Source organism: Anastrepha obliqua, chromosome 2 (assembly GCF_027943255.1).
Source record: "Anastrepha obliqua isolate idAnaObli1 chromosome 2, idAnaObli1_1.0, whole genome shotgun sequence".
In the NCBI taxonomy this organism is placed as follows: domain Eukaryota; kingdom Metazoa; phylum Arthropoda; class Insecta; order Diptera; family Tephritidae; genus Anastrepha; species Anastrepha obliqua.
Genome location: NC_072893.1, coordinates 76,271,101 through 76,298,924, shown reverse-complemented (window position 1 = coordinate 76,298,924; position 27,824 = coordinate 76,271,101). Strand labels below are relative to the sequence as shown.

The following is a 27,824-nucleotide window of genomic DNA, read 5'->3' as shown; positions in this document are numbered from 1 at the left end:
TGCAGAGGCACCAAAGTATAATTGCTTGCTTTTTCTTAGTAAAAAACAAAAAACTGTGTGCTCTTGTATTAGTCTATACTGCATTGCATAGTTGTATTTTGTTTGCTTTTGTCCATCATTCTTTTTTTGCGCAATAAATAAATACTTAAAACATCTTCAGTCTTTTTTTAAATATTTTTTATGCAATTGGTGATTTTGTTTTCATTATTGTAGCAGTGATCTTGTGTTTGTTGCTGGCGTGCCACGCCGAATTTATTAATCAGCCAGCGGTCCTTAATCCTGCTTCGCAAGAATATATCTGAGTTTGTGGCCAATCAACACTTTTAGCCGCTTACAAATTTTTAATACAAAAATTTTTTTATTTTTTATTTTTTCCCCCATGACTTTAAATTATTGCGTTTAAGTAGAAAAAGCAAATATTTATAAATGTACGTTTGTGTAGAGTTCATAGTTTAGCGATTAGTTATAACTTGTAAGTTATTAGTAAAAAACAAAAACGAAACATTCCGTCTGTGTATGCGTGTGTATACGGGAAAGTATTACCGCATGTGTTTTTGCAATTCTCTCTCAATATATCAGCTTAATTGTTTTTATAGTAAAGTACTTTTGCGTACCCCGTTGTGATTTTGTTTTACGCGCTTAATTAATTAAGTGGTTGATTAACAGTTTAAGCGCATTGATTGTATGCGTTTGTTTACATTCGTTACAAATTTGTTCTTTTTAAGCATTTTTATTTTTTGTTCTTTTCTTCAGCTTCCATTTGCAGCGGCTTTTTTGCACTTACTTAGCTAATAGTACAGCGTATTTGAGTGTAAATAGTACTTACATATTTGTTAGTTATTGAGTAAGAAAGTATTATAAATTTTTTTTAGCGCATTAGTAGCGAAATTAAATTGAAAAATCTCTTGATAAATACTAGTATAGTATGTATGTATGTTTGTATGCATGTATGTGTAATAGCGTATCAATTAAGCTTAATTTAAATGTATATGGGATTCTCTTGTCCCGTGAGTAGGCGAAACATTGACGTTGGCATAGTCTTCATTAAAATCTGCGGGAGAAAGTAAGAGCAAAAAAAAGTTAACTATAAGCGCGTATTTTTTCTCATTTCTCATTTACCTCGCCCACAGATGTAGCGAGCAGATTAACAATTTTTTCATGCGGCACCGCCACCACACTCTGATTGTTAATTTCAATAATGCGATGCCCAACGCGTACACCACCACGTTCCGCTATGCCGCCGCGCAGCAAACTGCAAATCTGTGGATTTAAAAAAAAAATTAAGTTTAAAATTAGATTTGTCGAACACTTAAGAATTTATACAGGGTTTGATTGAAAAGTAATGAGCCTTTCCGCGCGGAGCGTCTGCCAAGCGATCAACCGAATCGGCTGGAGGGGGAAAATGAACGTTGGGCCTTCCCCTTCCACTAGAAAACGGTCTCAGTTCGTTGGCAACAGCGGTGCAGTCAACATCGCTCCGCGCGTGAAAGCTGTTTTAAAAGTGTGTTAGGATTTTGCAGCGGCGAAAATGCAGCGATCGTTGGAGCAACGTTACTCGATCAAATTTTGCGTAAAGCTAAACAAAACGAGTTTCGAAACCATTGGGCTACTCAAGGAGGCTTACGGGGAACAATCTCTGTCCAGTGCCCAGGTAAAACGGTGGCACAAGTCGTTCAAGGAAGGCCGGGAGGACATCGAAGACGAACAGCAATCTGGAAGGCCTTCGACGACGCAAACAGACGAAGATGTGAACCGGGTTCGTGAATTTTTGAACATTGACCGTCGTGCTAGTCTACGTGAGATTAGTGAAGAGTTAAATTTAACTTATTACAATGTGCGGGAAATCGTGACCGGAAAACTTGAAATGCGCAAAATGTGTGCCAAATTGGTTCCAAAGGTTTTGACTGATGAACAATAGCAATGCGCCGGCGCACACCGCCTTCCTCTGCACCTCTGCATTGGCCAAGATGGGGGTTTTGGTGCTTCCCCACCCTCCCTACAGCCCAGACCTGTCCCCTCCGGACTTCTTCTTGTTGCCGCGCCTGAAAAGAAAGCTGAAGGGGAGGCGTTTCGACTCCAAAAAACTGTGACAGCCGAATTAAACGCGACTCCGGCGGATGAGTTTAAAAAATGTTTCCTGCAGTGGAAGCACCGCTACGAGCGGTGTATTGACGCTTAAGGGTCCTATTTTGAAGAATATTAGTTGTATAAGCCAAAAGGTTTAATAAAACTACTTAAAAAAAATAAGGCTCATTACTTTTCAATCAAACCCTGTATTTGATGAACTAATAAACTTTCAGAAATTCTCCACTACTTACCACACCGTTTTGCACACTAAAACCCAACTGATACTTGGTATTCGGTCGCTTGATTTTCACCTCGACTACCGGCGGGCATGGCACTACAGTAAATTTGACCGCTGTCTGGTTTTTCGCATTGCGTATATAACTCTGACACGTCGAGAGCGGCAATCCCACCAAGCTCATGCCATTGATGGCAATCAATTGATCACCGATATTCAATTGACCACAACGCGCCGCTGCACCGGCCGACATTAGATTCGCTATCACTACGGTGGGCAGCATCGAACCCCAGCCACTTTCTACAATCACCACACCGAGTATTTCACCTTTCACCTTCGGCACAACAACCTCCTTTTGCAATTCCTTTTTAGCGAATATTTCCAATTCATCACCAAATATCTCCTGACTATTGAGCACCTCTTGATAATCCATTTCCTTTACAAAGCTATGATCTTCAATGCCATTCGCTTTCAGAAATTCCATGTAGGCCACTTGAAAGGCTTGTCCAATTGATTGCGCAATAAATTGTGCTTCATCGCTCTCGAAGACATGACAGATCATTTTGGGTGTGCGATTATGTTTATTACTGCCATTGCCAACACTGCAGCTAACGCCATTGACGGTACCACCGTTGCCGTTGCCGTTACCATTACCGTTACCGCTGCCACAACCACTACCAATAGCATTACTACTAACTACAGTACCATTTTCTTGAGCTTCCTTATTGCCATTACCACAGCCATTAGCCACATCAGCGTCCGAGCCACAGGAATCGGATGGCACAAACCGACGGCGTGCCATTAGCACAACCAAATCGCCGATATCGGCAATGTAGGAGATTGTACGCAAAGCATGATCCATCATAATTTCCTTGAGGTCAGTGTTGAGCACCATAATCTTTTCGGTTGATATGAATAGATCGACTTCGGTGGAGGGTTGACTTTCGCCTTCCGGAGCCTTTAAGGAAATAAAATCGTAATTTGTTAAAATTAAAGAGCTCTGGTAATTGTTGGTAATAATGAAAAAGCGCGAGTTTGGTATAAACATTCAGATAATATTCGTTTGGGAGAAAATAAATACATTATTTCCCTGGTAGATGGCTGTAGTGATCGATATCTCGTAAAGTACCGATCAACGACCTGCTCCTTGTCAAGGTGACATTTCACACTAAAAAAAATTCCTTTGCTGTTTTTTTTTGTTCCATGCAGTTGTGAGTTTCAGGGTGTTAACAATGGAAATCAGCAAAGAGAAAATTTGGTATATTTTACAGTTTTTCTTTGATAAAGACGAAAATGCAAGCTAGGGCGCTGAAATGGTGGATGATGTTTATGGTGCCGTTACAAATTAGTTTCGTCGATTCCGTTCAGGCATTTTTGATGTTAAAGAAAATGTCGAAAAAATCACAAAAATAATCGAAGTTGACCGGCAATAATGGATTTCTTTTTCCCCAAACTAATATTATATTAAAAAACTAAGTGTTGAGTACGAGGCTAAGCAAGCAACACTTACCAAAGCCTACAGGGTTTACGCATTTAATATACGAGCAGCAAGGAATGATAAAAATGTATATTTAGTTTGCTTAATTATTTATAGAATTTTTTTAGTTAATATTAAGTCAAATGCTTGATAGAAAATTTGGTTGGGTGTAAACAAATAATTATATAGGAATATATGTATGGATGTTTATATGTATTATATATTACCTTTATACGCGACACAGCCTCTTCAGCCTGCATCATGCGCGTCGATTTCGTAGGCTGCCCCTCGCACACCAGCTGTGTAGAGCCTAGGTAGCGTGCGCGAAAGAGGACGCCCTCAATTAGCACTGCAGGATCCAATAATCCTGGCAAGCAAAGGAAAATCGATTGTTTAATGAGCAATTATTTTTTGAAGCCAATACAATTTCATAAAGTAAGGATAGATCTTTTAATATACACAAAAAAAGCAATGAATGAAGCAATGAAAAAATTAGGCAAAATCACAAATTTAAAGTTAAGGGGACCCGGTGGTCTAGAAATTTTTTTTTTCGATATTTCGAAATTGTAGTATCTTAAAATATACTGTGAAATTTTCATACGGAAATTCCCAATATTATAGCTTCTACAGCCCAATAACTACGTAGAGAGCGGTTGTTGTTGTTGTAGCAGTAACTTTGCACCGCCAGTGTAGGGCATATCATGAGTCGTCTTCGTCTAGCTCATCTAACAGGTCCAAGAAACTTGCTGTTTCGACAGATTGGATCCAGAGGAAGGGGGGTGTTAGATGAATGGGTTTGATGGGGCATGTGAAAAGGTGGTTCATAAACCTCGTGTCCCGAGTTTCAGAAAAAAATTGACCCCCCCCCATCCCCCCTTGTGACTCTCTGTGACAAATCTTTACATCCCCCCCTTGAAAGACACGTGATAATTCGTAATATAACCGATACTCCTCCCCCAGCGCATCACGAGGTTTATGAACGGCCCCTTAGTGTCGTGCGGGGTGCCTTCACATGTCGGGCATATGTTTAGTATGTCAGCGTCGATTCTGGATAAGTAGGAGTTTAACCTGCTACAGTATCCAGAACGTAGTTGTGCCAAGGGGTAGTAGTTGTGGTATTCCCATGGCAGCCGGTTCTGCGTTACCAGAATGACTCGAGTTTTTCCCGGCCAAGGGCTGCCGGCGCAGTAAACAAGCCCTGTCTAGTGTACCGTATCCCACTCCCAATCTATCCACCTCGGTAGAGAGTGGTCCGCGCGCCTGTTGTAAAAAAAAATTATTCAAGCGAATCGTCTGGAATTTTAATATGTCATTCACAACAAGAATGGCTATCGCTCGTACTAGAATCATATTATTATTTCAATTATATCATAATTTTTTGATTAAAAATCTGAAAAACCCCCGATTTTTAGAGCGTCAAATTCAAAACCGCGCCATTTTGTCAATTTTTTTATTTTTTTTTTTTTATTCTAGTACGGGACATAGCTACAGGCATTCTGATTAATAATTTTGTTTTTTGTTTTTGTGTTTCAGATAAATAGAAGAGCCAAAATGGACAACACCGTCCAGGTCCAATTTTTCGGGAGGGCCAACTTCAGCGCCATTTTTAAAATTATTAAAATTAAAAAAATTTTTTTTTAATTTTTTTTTCATTTTTGTATGTAAAAGAAGTTAAATAAAAAGTCTAAAAACATTAAATATAGTTTTTAAATTTGTATTGTAAAAAAAATCCTGAGAATACCCTAAATTTTCGAGCTCTAGACCACCGGCACCCCTTAAGGGAAGCTCATATATAGGGTTATTCACTAGGTGCGCTTCAACTTTTTTCCGATAGGGAGGGCGAACGACGCAATATTTTTTATTTTTCGCTTGTCATTTGTAAACTTTATTAGTATACATTTCATCATGGAACGCTACACACACAAATCGTGCAATTTTTTTATGAAAATAATCGTTCTGTTGCTGCTACTTTAAGAGCATTACGGCCATTTTACGGTCCATTTAACAAGCCGTCCCGTTTTGGGGTTATGTGAAGTCATTGGTCTACAGTAACAAGCCGGCGACGATTTGTGAGCTCAGAGCCAATATTGAACGCGAAATTGCTGGAATTTCGGCCGATTTATGCAAAAGAGTGGTCGAAAATTGGGTTCAACGATTAGACTTCGTAAAACGTGCACGCGGTGGTCATGCAAAAGAAATCGAATTTCATACTTAAATGTATATGTTCAAACTCGATAATAAAAAAAAAATTAGTTAAAAAAGTCAAACCGCTTGTGTTTTATTCAAAAAAGTTCAAAAGTTGAAGCGCTCTTACTGAAAAACCCTATACTAGGTGTTGTTTTAAGGTTGATATCCCGCTATTGAAAAACCAAAGCCAACTTAAAAAATGCATTTAACGACTGACTAAATTTAATTTGTGTTATATAAGCATTAAAAATAGCAACAAAAGCTAATAAAAGCAAACCATAATTTACGCTTAAACAATTTTTCCCTTAATTACTTTACATTAGACTTACATTTATGTATGTAAACACGAACATTACACACACACGCATTACGTTGTATATTTGTATTTTCATTAACGTTTTAGTTTGATTTATTATTTAATTATATTCGTATCATGTTAGCGTGCAAAGACAATCAAAGAGACAAAGAGACAGTCTCAAATAGAGATTATACATATAGACATTGACAGACATGGCGGATTTGTTCGCTCTACTTACCCTCTTTATTGCGTGCCTTCGCTTTCTTATCGCTGTTCGCTGAATCTTTCAGCGACTTCATAGAGCCCGTTGGACTTTTTGTGTATTGCAATTTTTCGGGTGAGGTGAGCGTTATATCTGCGTTGCCTACAATTTGGCATTGCTCCGGCGAACTGGGCGTCAGCGCTGTGCCAATGCCTTGACGTATGGTGGCCGAGGAGAATGCCTGCGGTTTAATACTGACAGAGTTTGTGGTGAGCATTGTGATGTCCGATGTGCTGGGCGATTGGTCATTCGAATCGGTGCCCCCGCCAATACGTGATGTCTTCGGCCAAATTGCCTGTTGTAGAGGACATTATGTATCAAATCCGAAAAAGTAAGAGTTAAAGGGATCCCAAGATGCATCACGTCGTATGCTGGAAAATTATTAAACAAATTTGACACGTATATCTACTTACCTTATCATCGTAGTAGCCTTGCTCATCGAGTCGCTGTTGCCCCAATAATCGATCGGTTTCCAAATCAGTATCCGGTTCTTCCTCATCACCTATGGTCGCTACGTTCGCACTGCCATCGTTAGCGCCACCATGCAACTTATTCAAATGATTACTTCCCATCCGATTGGGTGCCAATGAAGTATTCGTTGGCGAAGTTTTACGTGGCACCCAAACTGGCGATTCTGGATCGGGCGGCAAGACCTCATCGCAAAATTTTAATTTCTCTGGCTGCGTTTTGGCACGTTGCAGCGCCGATCGTATCTCCTTCATTGCTTCTTGTATGTCTGCCGACTCGCGTTGCTGTTTAGCACGAACACACTGCCGATATGCTGCAGACGCTGGAGGGGGTGGCGGAGATTGTTTTGTTGCTGGAATGATTATGATAGATATACAAAATCATTCAATACGCAGAACGGCAATAAAAACAAAGCAATTGTATGACATTTACATAAACATATACTTAAGTGAATATAAACTATTTATAGGTATGTGCCTATTTGGAGAGTAATATATACGTATACACATACATATGTATTTTCCCGTACTTACTCATTGCCGGTGCGTAGACGGCATCGTAATTAGAATCGTTATGGCTGAGCTCATTCGATGTGTTTAAACAGGCAGCGCCATTGTTATTGCAACACCCAACGTCGTTCTCTATTAGTTCATGACTGCGCACTTGAAGCTCTGGCTGATGTCGCTGTAGTTGTTGCTTTTGCTGTTGATTTATTTTGTCAGGGACCTCAACTAAATCGCTTATTAAATTGTCATCCATCACAACAGCGGCGGCAATGCTATTTGAAATGCAACTATCATTGCACTCGAGTGACAAATTCGCGGTATACTCATTATTTTGCAAAATTGTAGGAGGCGTATGCTGATGCTGTAGCTGATATTGTAACGATTGTGTCTGGGCCGTCGGTGGAACTTGAGGTTGTCCATTATCAGTACTGTTGCTCTCAAGTATTTGTTTTTCACTCTCAACCGCGGCATTCACATTATTATCCGTATCTGATGCATGACCACTGGAAAGACCATCCTCCAACACTGGCATACTAGTATATAATTTGCCATAGTCAGTGGGACAATTTATATCATTCGACAAACTATCCAGATCACCGCAATTTGAATCGTAATCAGTAGTCTCGGGGGATAAGGTGAAATTGCGCGAATGTCGACGGAGGTTTGCTTCCAGTTCGGTGTCGGCCAAATCGCCACTGCTGCGACTATTCGAGTCTATGTACAACTCGATGTCATTGTTTTCATTATAAACTGACTCACAGGGCTGTAAATTAGAGGGCGGAGAAGAGAATAAGATAAGTAGAATTAATATTGATAAGAATACATTAGTATGTCAAAAAAGGCAAATTTAATTACATAATAATATATCTGAATACAGTGTGCCAAGATGAAAGGAATATCTAAAAAGTAAAAACTTACAGATACTCAGATCAAAAGAGTTGTATGGTGTACACCCTTCTACGTTGCCAGAACGACCGGGTTTAAATCTGGCCAAGGAATGCCACTTTAGCAGCATTCCCCAAAAATGTGTGAGAAATGTTTTATGCTGTTACTACAACAGCAAAAAGAGTTAATTCTACATTACCGGAACGACCCGGATAGTTATCTGGCCAAGGACTGTCACTTCACCAGCATACTGCGGGGTATGCAATTCAATGGCCTGACTATACGTTTTTAATGTTTTGTAGATGTGTGGTGTGCAGTTTTTAGCTTTAATTTGACACGACAGTCGGTTCTACGTAACTGGAACGACCCGGATTTATATCCGGCCAAGGACTGTGACTTCAGCAGCATTCCTCGTATATGCATTAGGAATGTTTATGCTGCTACAACAACACCAACAGCATTATTTCGATTGGTATAATTGCAATCACTAATAAAGACACCAATACTTTCACATACAAGTGTTCATTTCCCACTTGCTTCCCACTTGTGCATGTGTTTGTTTGATGAATAAATTATTTCTAACACCTCTTAGGAGTCCAACCGACCATACTCACTTGTTTGCGTGGCGAACGATGCACCATATTCAATTCATCTTTGGGTATTCTAGCTAAACGTTGTCCAATATACGCTTGCTCCATATGTTTCCCCTCCTCTCGCTCACGTTGACGCTCTCGTTCATACTCCAAATGAGTATCCTGATAAAAGAAAACGAAAAACAATTTATACTGCAGCAAAAAATAACTAACAGGCAAACGTACACAACTGCCCACATCGTCACCGCTCTCAGTATAGTCTGTATAACGTTTTTCATCTTCTGAATTCGCCTTGAAGAACTCTTCCAATACTTTGCGCGTTTCAGAACACTCGTACAAGTAATCAAAAGCCGGAGTTTTAACTTGTGCCCCGTCAACGGTGGCGACAGGTACGCCCCCATCATCGATATCAATTAAATTGCCCATTGACTTATTATCGCGATAGTTATTTGTGCCTATAGCAGCTGTGGTTGCTAATGCGGACGATGGTGTAGCGGTATAATACTGTTGTAGTTGCTGCTGTAAGCTCAGTTGTGCATACTGTGACGAGCGGGCATTAAGCTCTTGTTGCATTAGTTGTTGTTGCATTGTTGAGTATTGTTGTTGCTGAAGCTGTGCGCCTGCAATGGGGGATACACGCTGCGGAAAGCCTGGTGGCCGCTTGGGGTAAGCGCTAGTGCCTGCTTGCTTCATATTACCTTGTGGTTGATTGCCAAAACGACGTGGCGAGCCTTCGTACTCAGCTATTGGTAGCTGGCCAATCATTTTAGTGACTTTCAAAATGTCTTCGTTGTTATGTTGATGATGTGCTGACGCATAACTGTCGTTTGTGTTTTTGATGTATGGGATTCCGCTATTCGCAGCGTTGGGCATGCTGGCCGCGTTTGTCTTATTCATCCAATTAGTGTCAATATCATCAAAAACGACTATTTCTCCATCGCGCAAGCACTGTACACCGACCTTACCAACATCTGTGGGGGAGCCGCCTGGACTTGCTAGGCCCTGCAATGTAAGGATATGTGATATGAGTTAAGGGTGTTAAAAAGCGTTCGAAATTTTATAAATATTAGGAGGAGCTGCAGATTTACATACATTCTTACTAATAAGAATTTGCTTTATTATTTATAACTATTTTTTATTTTCATATACACTGATGCATTATGCAAAGTGTTTACTCACCTGTGGCATCACGTTTTGCTGTTCGAATTGACTTCCGGGACTTCGTCCGACCCTGATTTGATGATGCTGACGATGTTGATGATGGTGCAGCGCATATTGCACATCTGTATTTAAATCAGGTGAATTGAGCACAGTGCTGGCGGGTGTAACGTTGGGACTACGCGTGCGCATTTCCCATACATAGCGCTCCTGTGGTTTTTCATTGAATTTGCCAGCAGATGTGGCGGGTGGTGTATTCATTTCGCTATTCAAATTCAAATTGTAATCACTGCCAACATCTGTTGCTGTACCGACACTACCAGTGCCACCTACACTGCCGACAACAGAGTGCATTGTGCTTGATGAGGTGGTGCTTGGATTGTTGGCAGCCACAACAGAACCAGATATGCGGGCCATAGCTGTCGCCCCCATTGTAGCCGCACTTTGAGGCATGTGGTATATGACGCGTCCATTGTTAGACGTCTCCAATTCACTGCTATCAGGGTTCATTCTCTGTCTGGTTTGTTGCTGCCTTTGTTTGTTTTTCGAACGTTTACTCCTGCCTTTTTACTATTGTTGTTATGGCAGCCGCTTGCCTTTTTTTTTTTTTTTGTGAGTTTTCTTGTTGGCTTTCAATTGTCTCTATCGTCTGTCGACTATTTGCTTGGCGCCGACAATTGTTGATGGATCCTTACAGAGCCAACTATGTTGAGGATATTGGTTATTTGAACTATTTCGACAATTGCTGGTTTGGAACGGAGAAGTCTCTTTTATTGTCCTTGTAATCCTTTCAATTAACTCGCTCTATTTGCTGTGATACCTTTATTTTTATTTTTTCAAGCCAACTGAGTTTAACAATACGAGGCATTGTGACGGCATATGGATTTCATCTAACGTGTTCATACAACAAAAATGATACCAAACATCGATTCTTTGTTTTGAAAAGTTCATTGACATGCAAGAGTGATATCATCACGATGCCTGCATTCTACTTCTATTGAACACAAACATTTTCTCAATTAAGACACAGTTTTTTAAATTATATTTACGTCCGTATTATATGTATTATATAAAAATAATAAACATTTGATACTAACAAAGTCACCCAAATATAGGCTCATGGCCAAAAACAAGCAGACGTCCTTCAAGAGGATTTCATGCTGCTGAGGCGATTAGCCAGTCATCGGCAGCGAAGCCACCACCCTAGTTGAGATGTCCGCCACACCAACAGCCCAACTCGTATTTATGCACTTGGCCTCGAAAACTTCAAAGAGGCATAACTTTCTGAATTAACGTCTGCGCCACATAACCACTACCGATAGTAGTCCGTACATACACTAATATAAGCTAACTGAGGCAACTATCGTGCCAACATCAAAGCGTTCACAACGTATCCCAGCATCCCAACCCCGAAATGCATACAATACACAACTACTATGACGCTGGGCAGCACTTCGTCTAGGTTATACGAATACACCGCAATTGTGCTACTTTACTGGGTGGGTAGCTGACAGTTTGCTCACTCGGCTTTTGTATGCAACAACACCCCTTTAACGCTTTACTAGATGGGTGCAACCCATACCGAGTAGCAAATGTAGTTTTCGATTTATCAACTGTGCGTTGTGGGTGGCGGGTGGGATATCAGCTTGCTGCTGATTCACCGTCATCAAAGATTTGTCTACACGAATCCAGCCGCAGCATACGCTTCCCCATCGTATCGCAACTCATTCATTGATTATAATGTTAAACATTTAACAAAAATCTTGACCTTTTTCGGCATTATCTTTTCATACAATTAATGTAAAAAATCAATAAATTGGAAACGTCTGCGCGTATGCAATACCCCCGTTGATTACTCACAGATAACGGTTTAATAAAGACGTATTTTCTATACATTTAACACAATTTCATATTTCAATATATGGAATATGTTAGTAGTTATTTTCACCCAGAAATCACCATTATTTTTATAAAAACCAACTTTATTGCACTGTAAAACTCCGCTGCAGTCAATTTTTTCATGAGCTGCAGCGTATTATTCCGATTTGCCTGTTTTTCCAGTTACTTTTTACTTTCTTCATACACTCGGCGTTGCCACATCGATTAAACATACACCGAATACAAAAAAACACACTTTCGAAATAATTCTAATTCTATATATAATTGTGGCGTGCGTCTTGTATTGTTCCACAAATGGAGAGACCTACAGTTTCAAGCCGAATCCAAGCGGCAGATGTTTTTAGGAACTTTTTCATGGCAGAAATACACTCGGAGCTTTGCAATTGCCTGCATTGGTGTTTCACCGATATTCGAACTTACGTTCTCTCGGTGAATTCCGAATGGTAGTCACGCACCAACCCATTCGGATACGGCGGCCGAATTCTAATTAGTCTCTTAAAATTAGTACCTTCTCTGCTTTTTTATTTCTTATAATTAAATTTCTCAAGAAAAAAAGTACACAACACCTAGTCCACTACTTCATTACCACATCACCACTTTAATAGATGAGTCGCGTTGTTTTATATAACTTTGGTGAAAATTAGACTTCAATGTATAGATCTCCCGAAAACTGGTTTTTGATATTATCAGTAAATTGAAAAATTATTATTCGTGAGATGCAAGATGCGCAGATATAAACGAATGTGAGAATATCAAAAAGAGGTTATGATTATTACAGTAAACTACAAAATCGAAAAAATAATATAGGATTAGGTTAAGTACACAATGAGGGAAAAGCATAAATATGCAATTAAAATAATTTTATTAAAAATAAACAATAATGAATTTAGTAAGAGTACTTTCACAGTTGTCGAGTCTTTTGTAAATTGTATGCTTTGCTGTCGATGTAAAATGCCTACAAATGACGCTAGTGTCCGAATTAAATGTTACCGGACTCGAGCAGAATTTAATCCACATTCATTGGAAAAACCGTGTAACTGCGCTCGGAATTTTTGCTTTAATATCCATTGCCACAATTCAACACGACGCATTTTATTTGAATAAATTTGTATAGAGAGTGGGTTAACAGTTCACGGATAGCGCAAATGTATGCTTTCTCTCATCCGTGAGTGATGACCATGGGACTGCTAACATGATTTTTTTCAATTAATTTTTCTCGAATTACATATATTGTTCTTGTTTTAAGGCTACTATTGGTTTATTGTGCCATGCTACAAATAAAAAAAAGGATCAATAGAAATTAAAGCAGAGCATTGCTCTGGCAATGACTTAAGTACTAATAGCAAAGTTTCAAACCGTTGATGTCTTAATTACATTTTGTTATTTGCTTCGCTGGCTGTAATGTCAAAAACAGCAACTATCGAAGCACATAAACAGCTGTTCAAGGCATCCACATTTGTTTCATTGCTTTCTTAGATTGTATCTATCGTAGAAAGATTTTAATAGTTTTTAGCAAATTAAAATAAATTTAAATAATGGCAGCAGAAATAGCAGTGATAGACCCAGCTGAACGTCTGAAGTTGGGGCCACGTGAAGGTGTGACATACCCTTTGGTTGTGCAATATTGTGGCAACTGCACAATGCCACTTGAAGTAAGACCTGCCTTTTATTATAACTAAAAATTACTAATAAAAATGTATTTAAATAGTACTGCGAATATTATCCGGAATATGAAAAATGTAGAGCTTGGTTAGAGAAGCATCTTCCTAGCGAATTCGAGCAAATGAAAATCAAAGATGAAACAGCCGCTGCTGATGGCACAGACGACGATAAGAAGCGTCAAAAACGAGGTGGCAAGGGTATGATGAAGATTAAAAAGAAGGAGGATGTCCCGAAAAAAATCACAGTTTCAAGAGCACCTCGTGGCAAAAAGAAGTCGGTTACGGTAGTGACCGGACTGAATACTTTCGGTGAGATTTCTTATACAATGAATGTTTGTGCATATCAGTATTTAATAACTTTTCAACAGACATCGACCTGAAAGTAGCGGCTAAGTTCTTTGGCACAAAGTTCGCTTGCGGTTCATCTGTTACAGGCGAAGATGAGATCGTTATACAAGGCGATGTGAAGGATGATCTATTTGATGTCATACCAGAAAAATGGCCAGAAATTGATGAAGATTTTATTGATGATTTGGGCGACCAGAAACGCTAAAGGCATTTCATGAGCTGTGTAAAATGCATTTCCAACAAATAAAGCTACACACATACTTTACATAAAAAAATGCTAATTGTTTATTTTCAACTGTTTTCACTGGATATATTGGGAAAGTGCCTAGCAACAATTTGTAAAAGTTCATTCACTTGCTCCTCAGTTAAGCGTTCTTCACTGTCTTCGATTAGCTGTAATTTACAAGAGCGTTTTAGACAAAATACAAAAGAACATTTTTTATTACCAGTTGAATGTGCAATGCACTAGTGGGTGGATCGTTGACAATCATTAAGCATTCTGTGGTTGTCAATTTGCAGGTTAGCTGCCGCACTTTAGTTAAAAAGGCATGAATGGTCTCCCGAGATTGTTGCTTACATGGTGAATCCTCCAGGTATTGTAATGACTGCAAGAATATACAATTAGTTTAAAAAAAATGGTTGTCCATAATTTTTGAAGCAAGCCAAGACCTCATAAGTGATTGTAGCTAAATTCCGCAATCCTTGCTTCTTCTTCGTGTCCTTAAGAGTTTTCAGCGACTCCATTACCTCGTAGTTGGAAAGGACTGAAAAGCAAGGATTTACACTGAAAACAAAGGGTAAAACTTCGAATAAAAGTTAATTGATTTATCATGAACACAAAGTGCTTACATTTCCATTGTGTGAAAAAAACTTTAATTTTCTAGCGTCTATGTTTATATTAACTCAGCCGGTCAAATTTTTATTGTTGTTTAGTTCATATGTTACAGGGCTGCCTTGATGTATGTGCTATATGAGCAGCGTTGCCAACACACATTTTACAACTGCACCGAAAGCCGGAGTGCAACGGCGAAGGAAAAAAACTGCAGATTCCTATAATTTCCCCGCAAAGCTATTTTAAGAAACTTAATAAATTTCAACTATTTAGGTAATATTTATTTTTTATCTTTCAGGTATAACAAATACGAGCATCCCAATTGTTAAGTTTGGGAACAAGTAGTCCCGCACAGTTTTTAAGGACTTCATATAACTGATTTTCATGATATTAACAGAGCGCTTTTTCGAAAGGTTTTCTACTATTGCTTTTAATTTGTGAAAAACCAAAGCGTAAGTCTCGAATTCTAAATATACCACTTTGACTTGGCCGTTCATTGTCATGCTTCAAATAATTGTGATCAGAAATTAATCAATAGGCTATGCACTATCGAAATTTTTCAATAGTGGGATAGCTAATCCTCCACATAATTGAATTTCTTAATAAATATCCAATAGAATTGAGATTTCCCCCAATTTGGCAATATTGTATTGGGGAATTTTAAAGAAGGTTTTCGTAATGGAAACCTGCACCTTCTGCTAATTGTATCTTAAGCTAAATATACACGAGGCAACCGTTGAAGCAACGTGTTGCCTTTGTTTAAGAAACACGTTGCGACCGTTGCTTCAATATCAGTATTGTGTATAACTGTGGTGCAGGAAAGGTAGCATTTTTATCAATTTTATTGTATTCATTTTTTAATTGTTCGTATGCTTTTTTTCTAAAATTTTTATTTTTATATTTTTCACTACTTATATCCCACAGCTCTCTCAAATTTTTATATTCGTTAATAAAATTAACATAATTTTCATTATTTTCAATTGCCATTTTTTCCTTTTTCACTTTATTTTACTCCGCACGAACCTTTTTCTTCGCTTGTTTTCAACGAACTGAACGAGTAAAAGCAGTAAACAATGATACACACGAAGCAACGGTTGCAGCAACCTATCCCAAAAATCAAATTTATTTGATATTTCAGGCTACGGTTGCAGCAACACGAAAATCAATTGGCAACACAGCTACACACGAGGCAACGGTTGCTTCAACATGCCGTGTTGCTGCAACGGTTGCCTGATGTGTATTTAGCTTTATAGCTCACAGGCACGCTCTTGCATGCATGTCCAGCAGCTTATATGTGTGCGTGTCGGGTGCCACACGTACTTGCCTCGTGTCACACATACTTGTTGTCGGCTTTTGCATGATGAAAATCAAAAATTTTCGATTTTTTCGCTTTACAGAAATTCAATTAAAACTGCTGCAGTTACAAGCAACAACAAATCATCTTCCGACGACGACATATTTACGTGCGCACGCTACGAACGCTCAATTCAAATGGCGCATGACATTTTTTGCATACACATATAAGCTGCTGGACATGCATGAGTGAGCGTGGTCGGGAACTATTAATAACCGTAAAATTTCTGTTTTGACTTTGTGCCGTTTTTGCATGTGAACACCTTGCTGTCTTAACACCTTTCTTTTCAAAATGCGATTAAGCAATTTGGGTCACTGCAGTCGGCAAAATCAAAATTTGTCCTTGTTCTCCGAACTACGAAATGACAGCCGATGTTAAGACAGCGACGGTTTTTGCACTGACAAGATTTAGTAAGCTGCTACCACAACAAAAACCACAACAGCGATGGCAAGAAATCCGATAAGACTAATATGTTTTCACAGTAAAATTTGCGGTTTCCACCTGACGTTTCTTCTGTTTTAACATAAGCTATAGAAGGTGGGGCATGGTCCGACATATTTGCAATTGCATAGATGCCGTTGAAAAACTGTAGTTTTTCTCTCTTTACTTGTTTGTATTTTATTTTTATTTCGAATTGAGCTTTTTGTGTTTGTTTTGGGTTGTTACATTCTTCTTGTACAATATTATGGAGGTTATTCATATGTCAACGGCAGTTATTAATTGAAAGAAAAAATAATAATAAAATACTACAGTAGTCAATCTAGAAATGTTGAAGCATATAAAACATAAAATGTGTGGAAATTTGTCATTTGTCATAGATATTTAACAACATAAAATAATTTTAAATATTTAATGCTGCGCCAACACTAAATTTGCTGAAAATCTACATATTTAAATCCGCTTAAAAGGAGTTTAAATTCTGCCATACAAGGCCTTGGCGGGTCTGAACCTATTTCAAAAAGTGGCAAAGTTGGCGACTCGGCTCTTGCCATTGCCATACTCCAACGTAGAAATTAAGCGCGTATAAAATGATTTTTAATATAATTTTCCCATTTTAAATGTATTGAGTGTTTTTACAGAAACGTTATGAAGCAAAAACGTGTTGGCTTTCCATTACTACCACCAAAAGTTTGCTTATAATGTCTAAGTGCGGGGACCTAATTTAAAATACACACAAATGCAGTCAATATACATATCAGCTTTGTAATTTATATCACTTTTTATAAATTACCATTGACATCTAATAGGAATATTTAACGCTAAAGATGCTTATTTTTGCCTAATTTTGAAATAATGTCGTATTACACATGTTTATTTTACTTAAATACAAACACCGAAGAGGAACAATATCCATCTGTAAACACAATTCCTTATAAAATGCAAAACGTTATGAAAAAAAAATATAGTTTGATTTATAAAAAAATAATGCTTTAAGTTTGGTAAATGCCTTATTTCACTAGTTTTATGCTTTTTGAAATTTAAGAGCTGGCAATACCGGATTTTGCACTAATTTGTGCTTTGACTTTGCCTTCAAAATATTTCTAAAATTTTAAACTTTTTCGTTTGTAACCACATTTTCTGTTGTATTTAGTTAAAATTTTTAGTGAAGATATACTTTATAATTTAAAAAATGCAAGCCGATCAAGCATTATCAGTAAGTCCTGCGAAATTTGCCTTTGAAATGCCTTATCGTATCTTTTGGATATTTTGTAGTTGGGCAGAATGCGCAAACGTTTGAAGCTCCGTCGTTTGGCACGGAGTCCTACAAGAGTTGGTGATCAACTAATCAAAGAGCAGCAATCAATTGCATGCAACTTTCTGCGACAGCTGAAATGTATTCTATTTGCTACATTGTTCTTGTCACTAGCAGCTGCCGTCCTATTGGGGCATCATCTCACACAGAATAACGCCAAGAAAAGCAGTCTTATACAGGATTTCGTTAGCAGTTATCGGCGACACTACTATCAAATCGTACATGGCAAGCCGCATTATTGTGATGCTGATTTAGATGCGCAAAGTATGTTTGCCCGCATCCGTGAACATCAAATATTGAACCAAGAGCAAGCATTGCTAACATTGGAATCTATCCTAGGAAACAATACACAATTCCGCTCTATAGCCATAGTAGGTTCTTCTGGTGTTGGCAAAACTATGACAGCTAACGCTTTAGAGGAACATTTTCCATGGCGTGAAAATGTGTGGACCTACGCATGGAACACACATGTCGAAAATGAGGTTCAAAAATTCCGTATGCTACGTTTTTATGTAGAAAAGTTCTCGGATTGTGGTGGTAATTTGTTGATTATTGATAATTTAGCGCCTTGTGATGATGAAGTGGTCCCACTTTTAAATCAAATGATTGCCACACAGGATAATGCAAATAAGAAACGTGTTATAGTGCTTTATATATTTCAATTAAACGCAATGATTGATGCAAATTCGAAGCTACTGCAAATAAATGCCTTACAAAATTTGCCGGATACAACAACAATAAATTTTAAATCCTTCAATGAAAAACAACTGCGTGACTGTATACGTCGCGAAGCGCTATTAGAGAATCTAACGCTGAGTGGGGGTGATTTTGACGAAATTGCTGCCACAATTGATGTAGTCACTTCCGGTTGTAAGAAGGTGCATCCGAAAGTTTTAGTTTATGGACAACGGCTAGAGGAGGAAATTCAATCTGATGAATTCTAAAGATGATAGTATCAAAAATCATTAGAGACGCTTTAAGTAAACGACTGACTCTCTTTAAAAGGACAATTAAATACCATATTAAGCTAATACTCATGTAATGAGACTGAATTTATTTGTAATGAATTTGTAAATATGTATGAATTGTAAATATGTTATGATGGTAGAACGCTTTGGATGAGTGAATGCGAAAATAAAAATAAAAATTATGTAATTATGTTGCTAGGAGTATTTTTAAACCTTCCAAATATCTTGTTTTTTTCGTCTGTCATCTGTCAACAATATTCAGTTCATACAATAATGCATTTGTTACTCTTAAAAATGTCGAATTTCGTGCCTTCAAACTACGATTTGCGGACATCGTTGATGGAAGAAAAACGCTTCTCAAGCTCATCAAATGCTTATAGAAGCTTATGGTGGGCGTGCTCTAAGTAGAGCACAGTGCTTCAGGTGGTTTGAAAAATTCCGAAGTGGTGATTTTAGCGTGGAGAACGAGGACCGTGGCCGGCCACCGAAAAAGTTTGAGGACGCCGAATTGCGAGCATTGTTGGATGAAGATGATGGTCAAACGCAAGAAATTATGGCAAAACAGTTGGGAGTGACCAAAAAACCATTTGCAAACGTTTGAAAGGCATGGGCATGAATTTGTAACCATTTTTGGTTAATAAACGTTTGAAATTGAAAAAAAGTCTCTTTTCATAGGTATCTACTTGGCATGCTCTTGTTTTAATGCTGTTGAAAGTGAGTCCGAATGAGAAGAGTATCTGTATTAGATATTATCTTATACTCTAATCTACTTTTAAAAAGTCTACCGGTTTTTTTAGGTGGGTGACTTAAGTATGCATTCTCCTTCGTAATAAAAAGCAAATAGTTTGTAACAATTGTTACAAATTATCACGATTTCGTGTTCATGTACCCAAAATATTTGCAAAGGGTGGAGCAAAATGGCATTTCATTTTGAGGGGAAGTTGTAAGTTTTTACTGGATAAATTTTCATTTGTAAGAATTTGCAAGTGAGAAGAACAGCTGATCGCAATATAAAAATAAACACGAATTAAAATTTGCGAATTGCAATTGCTAATGGAATGTTCTTCATTTGACGACGTTGATGAAATTGAACAAATTATTGCAGCTAAAATGATTTTTTTTTAATTTTAAGTGAAACATTTTTTTAATTTTTGTGATTTTTCCTGCCAACAATTTAATCAGCTGTTCGTAAACGTTCGTAAATTGTTACTGGTTTTGCGTTCATGCACTTTTTTTGATATTTTCATCTTTGAGAGAGATTTCTCGGAAATTAAGTTACTGGTAAGTTACTGGATAATTTTTACATGAACAGACCTTGTATGGGCACCAACAAGCGGTATTGCATACTATTAGGCGCAAAACTTTTCTTGCAAATAATTCATGTGGCTTGTGGCAAATGTCAAGTACTACATACATTAGGCCGGATCGATTTGTGGGGAGGCAAAAAAATCGCCCATTGCTCTGTGAAAATCATATTCTAGGGATCAAAATAAGAAACTTTGCCGAAGGAACCATCCCTCTAAAACGAATTCTGATGTCCCCCAATTTGGGTCGAACTTTTTAGTTTCTTTTCTCAGGTAAAGGCCAAAAATGGTGATATTTTGAAATGATTGTATGGGGAACCCCCCAGGGGAGTTCCAGGGGGTGTGCCACTGGCATGGGTGGATCGTAAAGGCCAAAAATGGTGATATTTTGAAATGATTGTATGGGGAACCCCCCAGGGGAGTTCCAGGGGGTGTGCCACTGGCATGGGTGGATCGGCTAAAGTTAGTGGGGGTCGGTCATACATTTGGCTTCGATTGGAGCACTCTAAATGGGTCAAAGTGGGATTTTTCGTTCGACCCAAAGTGGGATTTCTCGTTCGGGAAACATCAGAATTCGTTTTAGATGTATGGTTCCTTCGGCAAAGTTTCTTATTTTGATCCCTAGAATACGATTTTCACAGAGCAATGAGCGATTTTTAAATCAACCCGCCCTAATGCTCACTCAAGTAGGACAGAGCCAGATGTCGAACGTTGCCGAATGCGGGGGCCGATTGTGCTCTTTGTCGTTCGTTTCGCGCTCTCGATTGCAGTTCAAGCAAGGTAACGACCATGAGCAAGATAACGACACATTTTTTCGTGCGTGCAGCCGGCTAAATCGAAGTATAAGACGTTATCACGTTAAAACAAGATTCGACACTCAGGCTTTATATTACTACACGATTGACTTTCCTTTCATTTCTTTCTATGATTGATAATGCTTTCGTGCCACACACAAATCTTAGTAAGTTTTTGAAAATTTGACATTAATTTTAGTTGCATTTCATTTTTTTAAGTTGGCACTTATACGAATATATTTTACATTATTCTTAATAAACAGGCAATAGCGAAGCAGACCGACACATAAGGACATAATTTACAATGACATATTTACACTAAACACATACATCAACTTATTCTTCCGTTTTTTTTCAATTACGCGTATTCAAAAGTTTCCAAATCTGTGCTATAAAAATGCAGAGCCGTAAAGGTGTGACTTTCTTCAATCGTGAGAAAATCCGTTCCGAACTCGTGCCACTCAATTATGTGCAGGCACGTCGCCTTAAAGGACCCATCTATTGTGCTCTGGTTAAAGAGTTGTATGAGGAAGGCTGTAGAATAGGTGCTCGTCATCTTGAAAGTTTGGCCGAAAAAGAGGCTTTCTTTTACGAAACGAAGGTCATACGAGATCGCGTTTCTGATAACATTGAACTGTTGATGGCATTGTTTGAGAATATGCGCGTTGCCGAGAAGGTACGAAAACTAGAAGAAGCGCACAGTTACCGGGCGACAGTCAAATGCTTTTATCAAATTGTTCAATTACTAGAACCATATAAAATTAAATTCAATTGGCTGTTGGAGCATATTTATGATATAATTATACCGATTTGTGAGAGCATCGAGGGTTTCAATGATACCATCGCTGACGAGACCATTGCTCGTATTTACTTCAAAACTGCAAAATTTCACAGCACAAGAGGTTAGTGTAGTGACTTTAACTCTCGAAAGATTATTTTGTTTTTTTGATTATACAAATATGAAAACTCTTAGAAAACGCACTCCTCCTGGCAATCAAATTTATGGAAAAAGCTATGAAATTAAGCCGGAATGAAGCCTGGCTCTCCGAATACGTCACTGAACGTGAGTGGGGCGTTTATCCGACACTGCATTTGGTAGCGGGGCGCGAAGTTGCTGACTTGTTGTTACGTTATGCAAACAATATAGCTGCGGAAGATTCCAATGCTGCAGATGAATTCGCGCACAAAGCCATGATTAATCTTGCAGAAGGTAATTGCAGAGTTCTTCAAAGTTGTTGACTGTGAATGAGGCCGTAGGTAAAACGTTTTGCGAAATGAAAGTATACCTGCTGGACTTTCCTTGGTGTTTTGCTTTTGGTTTTTTTTTTCTTTCACTGGTAAAATTGCTGTACAGTACAATTATATAAGTATAGGTATATTGACGCTTACGCCATTTATTGCGTGTTTGGCCGAGCTCCTCCTCCTGGTGAAGGAACCTGCAGTTTTATACCGCCTCCGAACTACAGATGGATTTTTCTGAGGAGCTTTTTCATTGCAGACGCATGTATACTCGGAGGTTCGCCATTGCCTGCCGAGGGGCGACCGCTATTAGAAAAAAACTTTTTCTATCATTTGGTGGCCATTCGGCTACCGCGGCCGGATATAAACATTTTCGTGTACATTTACCATTTAGAAAAAATTATACAAAAATCCCGTATAAATAAGTTCAAAAATTTTGTAGCACTGTGAAAGTATTTGAATTTTGGGGATTTTTTTTCTTTTGGCTCTTATATCCAGAAGTTACTGTAAGTAGAATCACCAAGTGATACCCAATTTTGCTCCACTAGGTTCTTCCGACGCAGGAAAAGTCTTCCTCTTCCTTTGCCACCACAACTAATTCTGCATTAGACAGTCTCTGGTCTCTAGCGTGTCACGCTATTCAAGTTGCCTGCACTATCTCTATGTGCCTGCGATGATCACATAGCTCAATAGCTTCGGCCCATTTCTCTTGCGTACAGATTTTTCCACGTATACTGCAGGAACCGTCTCGTATGATATCGCCTTCGCCAAGTCCAAACTTCTGAGCCATTAATAGGATGTGCAATTTATTAGTCAAGTAGTTACTTCTCAGTTACCTGTTCAGTCCAAAGTCAATGTCGGTTTTTAAATGGAACGAAGTATCTCATGTCATTATTGACACTTCGAATGCCATTATTGATACTTCGTTCCACTTTAAAACTGGCATTGACGGTGTCCCAAGTAAACGAAGTCCTTTACACCGACATCATCAGCAGAAGTCAGAAATTCCACGCTCTTTACGCTAAGACGGTGCGTGAGCTATTCAATACTACAGCTCGAATTTCTTTTTCCACGCCAGATGAAAGGAATCACATGATAAATCGCTGACTGCCGGGCAAACGTCCTTCGGAAGCCATTTTGAGCAACCGTATAAGTTGAGTAACATTTCAGACATCCATCAGCATCCGCAGCTTTGTTGTTTTTTTAACCACGCTATTGCTATTCGCTATGCTATGCTATTCATCGTCCTCAACTAGGGTTTCGGGTTTTCCATTATTTTCATTAAATTTACCATCTTCCTCTTCAGAGTAGAGAAATGATCCTTCCGTGATTTAAGTGTGCTCCAGTCATCGTTCACCAGATCGTCTTTAATATGTTTCCAGAAACCTGATCCTAGTTTCAAAGCTTTCTGTAGACTGTCGCAACTTTTGGCAGTATTTTCGAGCATTTTTCATGTTGATCGTCACTTCAACCTCTGCACATTTACACCTTTCTCCCTCTCTTCTACTCTCGAAGTATATTGTAATCTCAAACTCTTCACACTCCTACCTTTCCGCCAATCTTTTTTTTCTCGTTTCTTATTCTTAAACACTCACATATGGCTAGCTGAAGAACAACGACGTTTTCAGCCGATGCCGGGGGAAATGGGACCTGTGCTGACACCGCTCGCTCAGGTAGTGCTTTAGAAAGCAGCTCTATGAGAGCAGTAGTGACTCTCACTATGGTAAACTTGTTAGATGTCAATTGTAGTTACAGATTACTCGTGTTTTTGGACACAAGGATTCATAGTCTACCAAACCTAAAACCGGCTTTTTGATATCGCCCCGAAATGCATATTAAGACTCCATTCGAATTCCCAAACGAATCTGGTTTACCTCAAGTGAAAGAGGATGTTGACTTTTAAGGGACCTAAAAAAACTCGACACTGGTCTCTGTTCACCTCAAAAATATTAAAGGTTCTCTAAAATTTTACCATCTTTACTTAACCTATCCGTACCATTTTTTGTTTTTAATTTTAAAAGTTGGCTTAGAAAAGAATAAAGTTCAATATATGCGCGCCCTACTATCACGTGCCAAATACCTGTTGCAGTCGGAGAATTACGATGCATCTTACAAGATCTTGCTAAAGGTGCGCAAGGAGGTTGCCAATAGTGCCAACGTAATAGAGCCCAAATTGCTCAGCGATTTGTTCTTATATGAAGGACTGTACTTATGGAAGTAAGTGAAAATCTAAATACAGACACATTTTTTTCATGCACTTAATACCCACATAAATCTCACTTTTAGCCAAAACCTTAAAAGTGATGCACTTTCCAAAATGGAACAAGCATTAAAGTTGGCCCAGAAGAGTGGTTGTAAGGTGAGAGAAGCTGAAGCGCTTGTGGCTATTGGTAAAGCTTATGCGGCTGAAACTTTAGAACAAGACCAAGCACGCGAGGCATTTACGTTGGCGAAGCAAATTTTCGGTGAACTCGGTGATGTCTTGAATCGTAAGAAGGCTCATTACATGTTGGCCAAGTTGCATGCCGATCAGATATTTCCGTGTTTCCTCGGTTTACTGAAGGATGGTGAGGAAAAATGTTGCGGATTTTACAATTTGCGACAATGGAAAAATAGTTGTAAAATATTCTGGAATACTATGGGTATTGCAGAGTTGAAAGAGGACAAAATTTATTGTCTATTAGAAGAAGATATTAAGGATACAATCGCTTGGAAAGAAAATTAATTGTAGTGGTTTCTGGCAATGCCACCGTAGTGTAAACAATATCGCATGTATAAGTTACGAAATATTTACCCCATAATGAGCTAGAAAAAAAAAAAAAATTCTTGACAGACTTTAAATTGAAAAATCTGTACGACTTCCTAATCCCTGCAGTGTCTTCCAGGGGGAAGTACTGGCAATTGGGGAAGCTTGTAGGTCACTGATTGCAGACTTCTCTTTTCTCTATTCTTTCAAATAGCCAAGCTGCAATCCCGGCACTGGATTCGACTACAACAATCTCTAAACTGGTGAAACAAAGTTGGAATAGCCTTACCTCTTTGAGTGGAAACCATAACGTTACCTTGATCTGAGTCCCGGGCAACGCAACATTGAAGGTAACAAAAAAGCAGTTGAACTGGCAAGAGGGGGATCTGCCGTTAAGTGTAGTCAAGCATACAATTTCCCTAAACTACCTCCGAATCGCGGATTGTAGATGGAGAGACCAGACGACATGCAAAATTAGCAAAACGTTATGGCCCACCTAAAACCTCAAACAATCGTCAATATTGGCAAACATGAAACGATGGTACGCCTGGAGACTCACAGCAGTCATAACGGGCTTTTGGTCTGTCGAGAAACAAGCACCCAAAATAGGCATCCCTCACAACACACACTACCACAGTTGTAAACAACCTGTGAATGCCTTGCCCTATGGGAGGAGAGAATGCCAACTCTGGGCAAACCACTGTTCGCAAGTCTCGAACAACTGTCTGGCTTAGACGTCAACAACCTCATAAGGTTCTTAAACCGCATAGACTGGAATAGTCATGCTGTAAATAACCATGAAACAAGTTGGTAGCAAGGATGTGGCAACAAAATGGTGCGGAAGTGGTAGTTGGATTCTGGATGAATCACCACTTTAACCAAACAACCACGAGGTTAGTTGGAGTCAGGGATATGGAAATGGAGTATTTTTAAAAATTATTTCCTACTTTATTTATTTTCCAAAAATTCTTCAAAAAAAAAAAATCGAAATAACCCCATTATACTCGTTCATAAAACATCAATGAAGCAGTTCATTTTTTTTTTTTAAATCGATTGCTTTTTTTTAATCGAAATCGAAGTTTTCAACATAAACAAAAACGAAACGTCATGTACTATAATAGTATTTTTATGCTTTCAATAGTGAAATCTATAAATACCAATCGCGTGCTTATCGAATTACAGGGATCAGCGATTTTGGAAATATGCAGTTTCGAAGAAACGCATTCAAAGTTTTTGTCATCGAGAGTCCGGAAGCACATCACTGATTGTCGAACATCTCGGCCAATATTGATTCAAATAATTTGAAATTTTCAAAGAATAATTTCAAAAATAGAATACCAGTAATAATCGAAAGGTCATCAGTCCAAAACGATTTTTTCTGAAATTCTGCTACTCTTAACTTTTTAATGACACACCATTGTTTTTAAACTTCCAATACGTTTTATAAACATGTGAGCTCGACGTAGATATACCAACTATCAGATGAGCTTTACAAGCCACTACTTCGATGAGTTAAAAGGAGTATTAAAGGGTTTTTCAATTGGCGCGGGTCGATTTTGGCGCCCTGTGGCAGCCATTTTGTTTTGGTGATATCTGTCAAATCTTTTGTTTATTATTCAGTTGTTTATGCCAAATCATCATGGCAAGTTACACGATTGAACAGCACGTTCAAATGATAAAACTTTATTATCAAAATGAGTGTTCATTAACGCAAACGTTGCGCGCATTGTGCCCATTTTTCGGTAGACGTGGTGGCCCTTCCAATTTCTTTTGGCCCATATTGAACCATATGGACCTAGACGAAATGTGGTTCCAGCAGGACGGCGCTACGTGCCACACAGCAAACGCCATTTTATTCCATTTTCACATCTACCCGCCCTTATTGGAAAACCCTTCAGGATTACTCTGACCTTGCAAATTAAAATTCTGATGCTTCAGCGACCAATGAAATTGGGAGAGTAAGTTGTAAAACGTCAGAGAAGCATCTCATAACTGCAATCGGGTTCATACTGGGATTCCTGCTACAACTGGAGAATATAATTAATCAGACCTTTACTCCCGTTAAGTAGAACTCTTGATACTAACGGAAAATTCTCGGATGTGTCCAGGTTCGATTCTCCGGGCATGCAACACCAAATGATAGAAAACGTTTTTTCTAATAGTGGTTGTCCCTCGGCGGGCAATGGGAAACCTCCATTAAAGGGTGTAAGCGCCAATAAAATATAGAAACCATCATACAAACCTATCTTCATCTCCTCCCATCCATATCTATACTTTCATAATTTATAGGATATTAAACGTCAATGGTATGGCAATGGAATTACATTAAGTGAAAGAATTATGCCTCTCATGGCATTAGAATGAAAGCATTCGCTAAAGTCAGCGCTGTCTCCAAAAAAAACTACTCGAATCAGGAGAACTCAGCTATGGAACTCAACTCATACTTCTGTTACGTGTAGGCTTGTAAAATAAGTAAAACCCTTAAGATCCGCTCAGGAGTACATAAGCCGTTATGTAGATGCTGTTTATTGCCGCCCACTTCTTTCATGACAAGTCGAGGAACTCACCAAAGAGACCAGACGGCGCATTGCTAATATCATCAATTACACGCTCTACTTTTCGCTTCCCTCTATATTCCTTTAATCGCTACCCGTGCCGGTACAAAGTAGCACCAACTGGTTGGAGTGATTCTCCGTTACATTTCTTGATTAGCTCTCAGTTTTTAGATCTATTCCAGAGTATGGCACGTAGCGAATATCTATCTGGTCGATATCGGATTTGCTTGTCTTA

At 38.7% G+C, this 27,824-nt stretch overlaps 5 protein-coding genes across 13 annotated transcripts; 3 read left to right on the top strand and 2 right to left on the bottom strand.

Annotated features, from left to right (window-relative positions):
* Positions 1–710: 710 nt before the first annotated feature.
* Positions 711–12,192, bottom strand: LOC129239698 (amyloid-beta A4 precursor protein-binding family A member 1). Of its 8 annotated transcripts, none has more exons than XM_054875427.1 (11): positions 12,096–12,192; positions 10,158–11,026; positions 9,204–9,980; positions 9,000–9,140; positions 7,528–8,263; positions 6,940–7,346; positions 6,503–6,821; positions 4,007–4,146; positions 2,319–3,260; positions 1,120–1,260; positions 711–1,051 (listed from the first exon to the last, which is right to left on the bottom strand). In XM_054875427.1, exons 2-11 carry the CDS (start codon positions 10,644–10,646, stop codon positions 980–982), a joined length of 4,164 nt encoding a protein of 1,387 aa, XP_054731402.1. In that variant the 5' UTR covers positions 10,647–11,026; positions 12,096–12,192; the 3' UTR covers positions 711–979. The 8 variants fall into 8 exon arrangements, with proteins under 8 accessions (XP_054731402.1, XP_054731403.1, XP_054731399.1 ...); XM_054875428.1 differs by having other exon boundaries at positions 12,118–12,186; XM_054875424.1 differs by having other exon boundaries at positions 10,158–11,130; positions 11,997–12,185.
* Positions 2,187–19,025, top strand: LOC129239699 (uncharacterized). The gene is made up of 3 exons (XM_054875432.1): positions 2,187–2,199; positions 17,849–17,884; positions 17,944–19,025. The coding sequence occupies exons 2-3, from the start codon at positions 17,861–17,863 to the stop codon at positions 18,925–18,927; spliced, it is 1,008 nt and encodes a 335-aa protein (XP_054731407.1). The 5' UTR covers positions 2,187–2,199; positions 17,849–17,860; the 3' UTR covers positions 18,928–19,025.
* On the top strand, positions 13,450–14,319 carry LOC129239700 (density-regulated protein homolog). The gene is made up of 3 exons (XM_054875434.1): positions 13,450–13,687; positions 13,744–14,005; positions 14,065–14,319. Exons 1-3 carry the CDS (start codon positions 13,571–13,573, stop codon positions 14,247–14,249), a joined length of 564 nt encoding a protein of 187 aa, XP_054731409.1. The 5' UTR covers positions 13,450–13,570; the 3' UTR covers positions 14,250–14,319.
* LOC129239701 (DNA-directed RNA polymerase III subunit RPC9) lies at positions 14,306–15,003 on the bottom strand. 2 transcript variants are annotated; one of them, XM_054875435.1, is made up of 4 exons: positions 14,894–15,003; positions 14,714–14,828; positions 14,491–14,649; positions 14,306–14,437 (listed from the first exon to the last, which is right to left on the bottom strand). In XM_054875435.1, exons 1-4 carry the CDS (start codon positions 14,899–14,901, stop codon positions 14,336–14,338), a joined length of 384 nt encoding a protein of 127 aa, XP_054731410.1. In that variant the 5' UTR covers positions 14,902–15,003; the 3' UTR covers positions 14,306–14,335. The 2 variants fall into 2 exon arrangements, with proteins under 2 accessions (XP_054731410.1, XP_054731411.1); XM_054875436.1 differs by having other exon boundaries at positions 14,714–14,847; positions 14,894–14,983.
* Positions 19,026–21,236: 2,211 nt separating the features above from the next.
* Positions 21,237–25,121, top strand: LOC129239265 (uncharacterized). The gene is made up of 4 exons (XM_054874633.1): positions 21,237–21,951; positions 22,023–22,259; positions 24,310–24,505; positions 24,575–25,121. The coding sequence occupies exons 1-4, from the start codon at positions 21,447–21,449 to the stop codon at positions 25,011–25,013; spliced, it is 1,377 nt and encodes a 458-aa protein (XP_054730608.1). The 5' UTR covers positions 21,237–21,446; the 3' UTR covers positions 25,014–25,121.
* Positions 25,122–27,824: the final 2,703 nt, after the last annotated feature.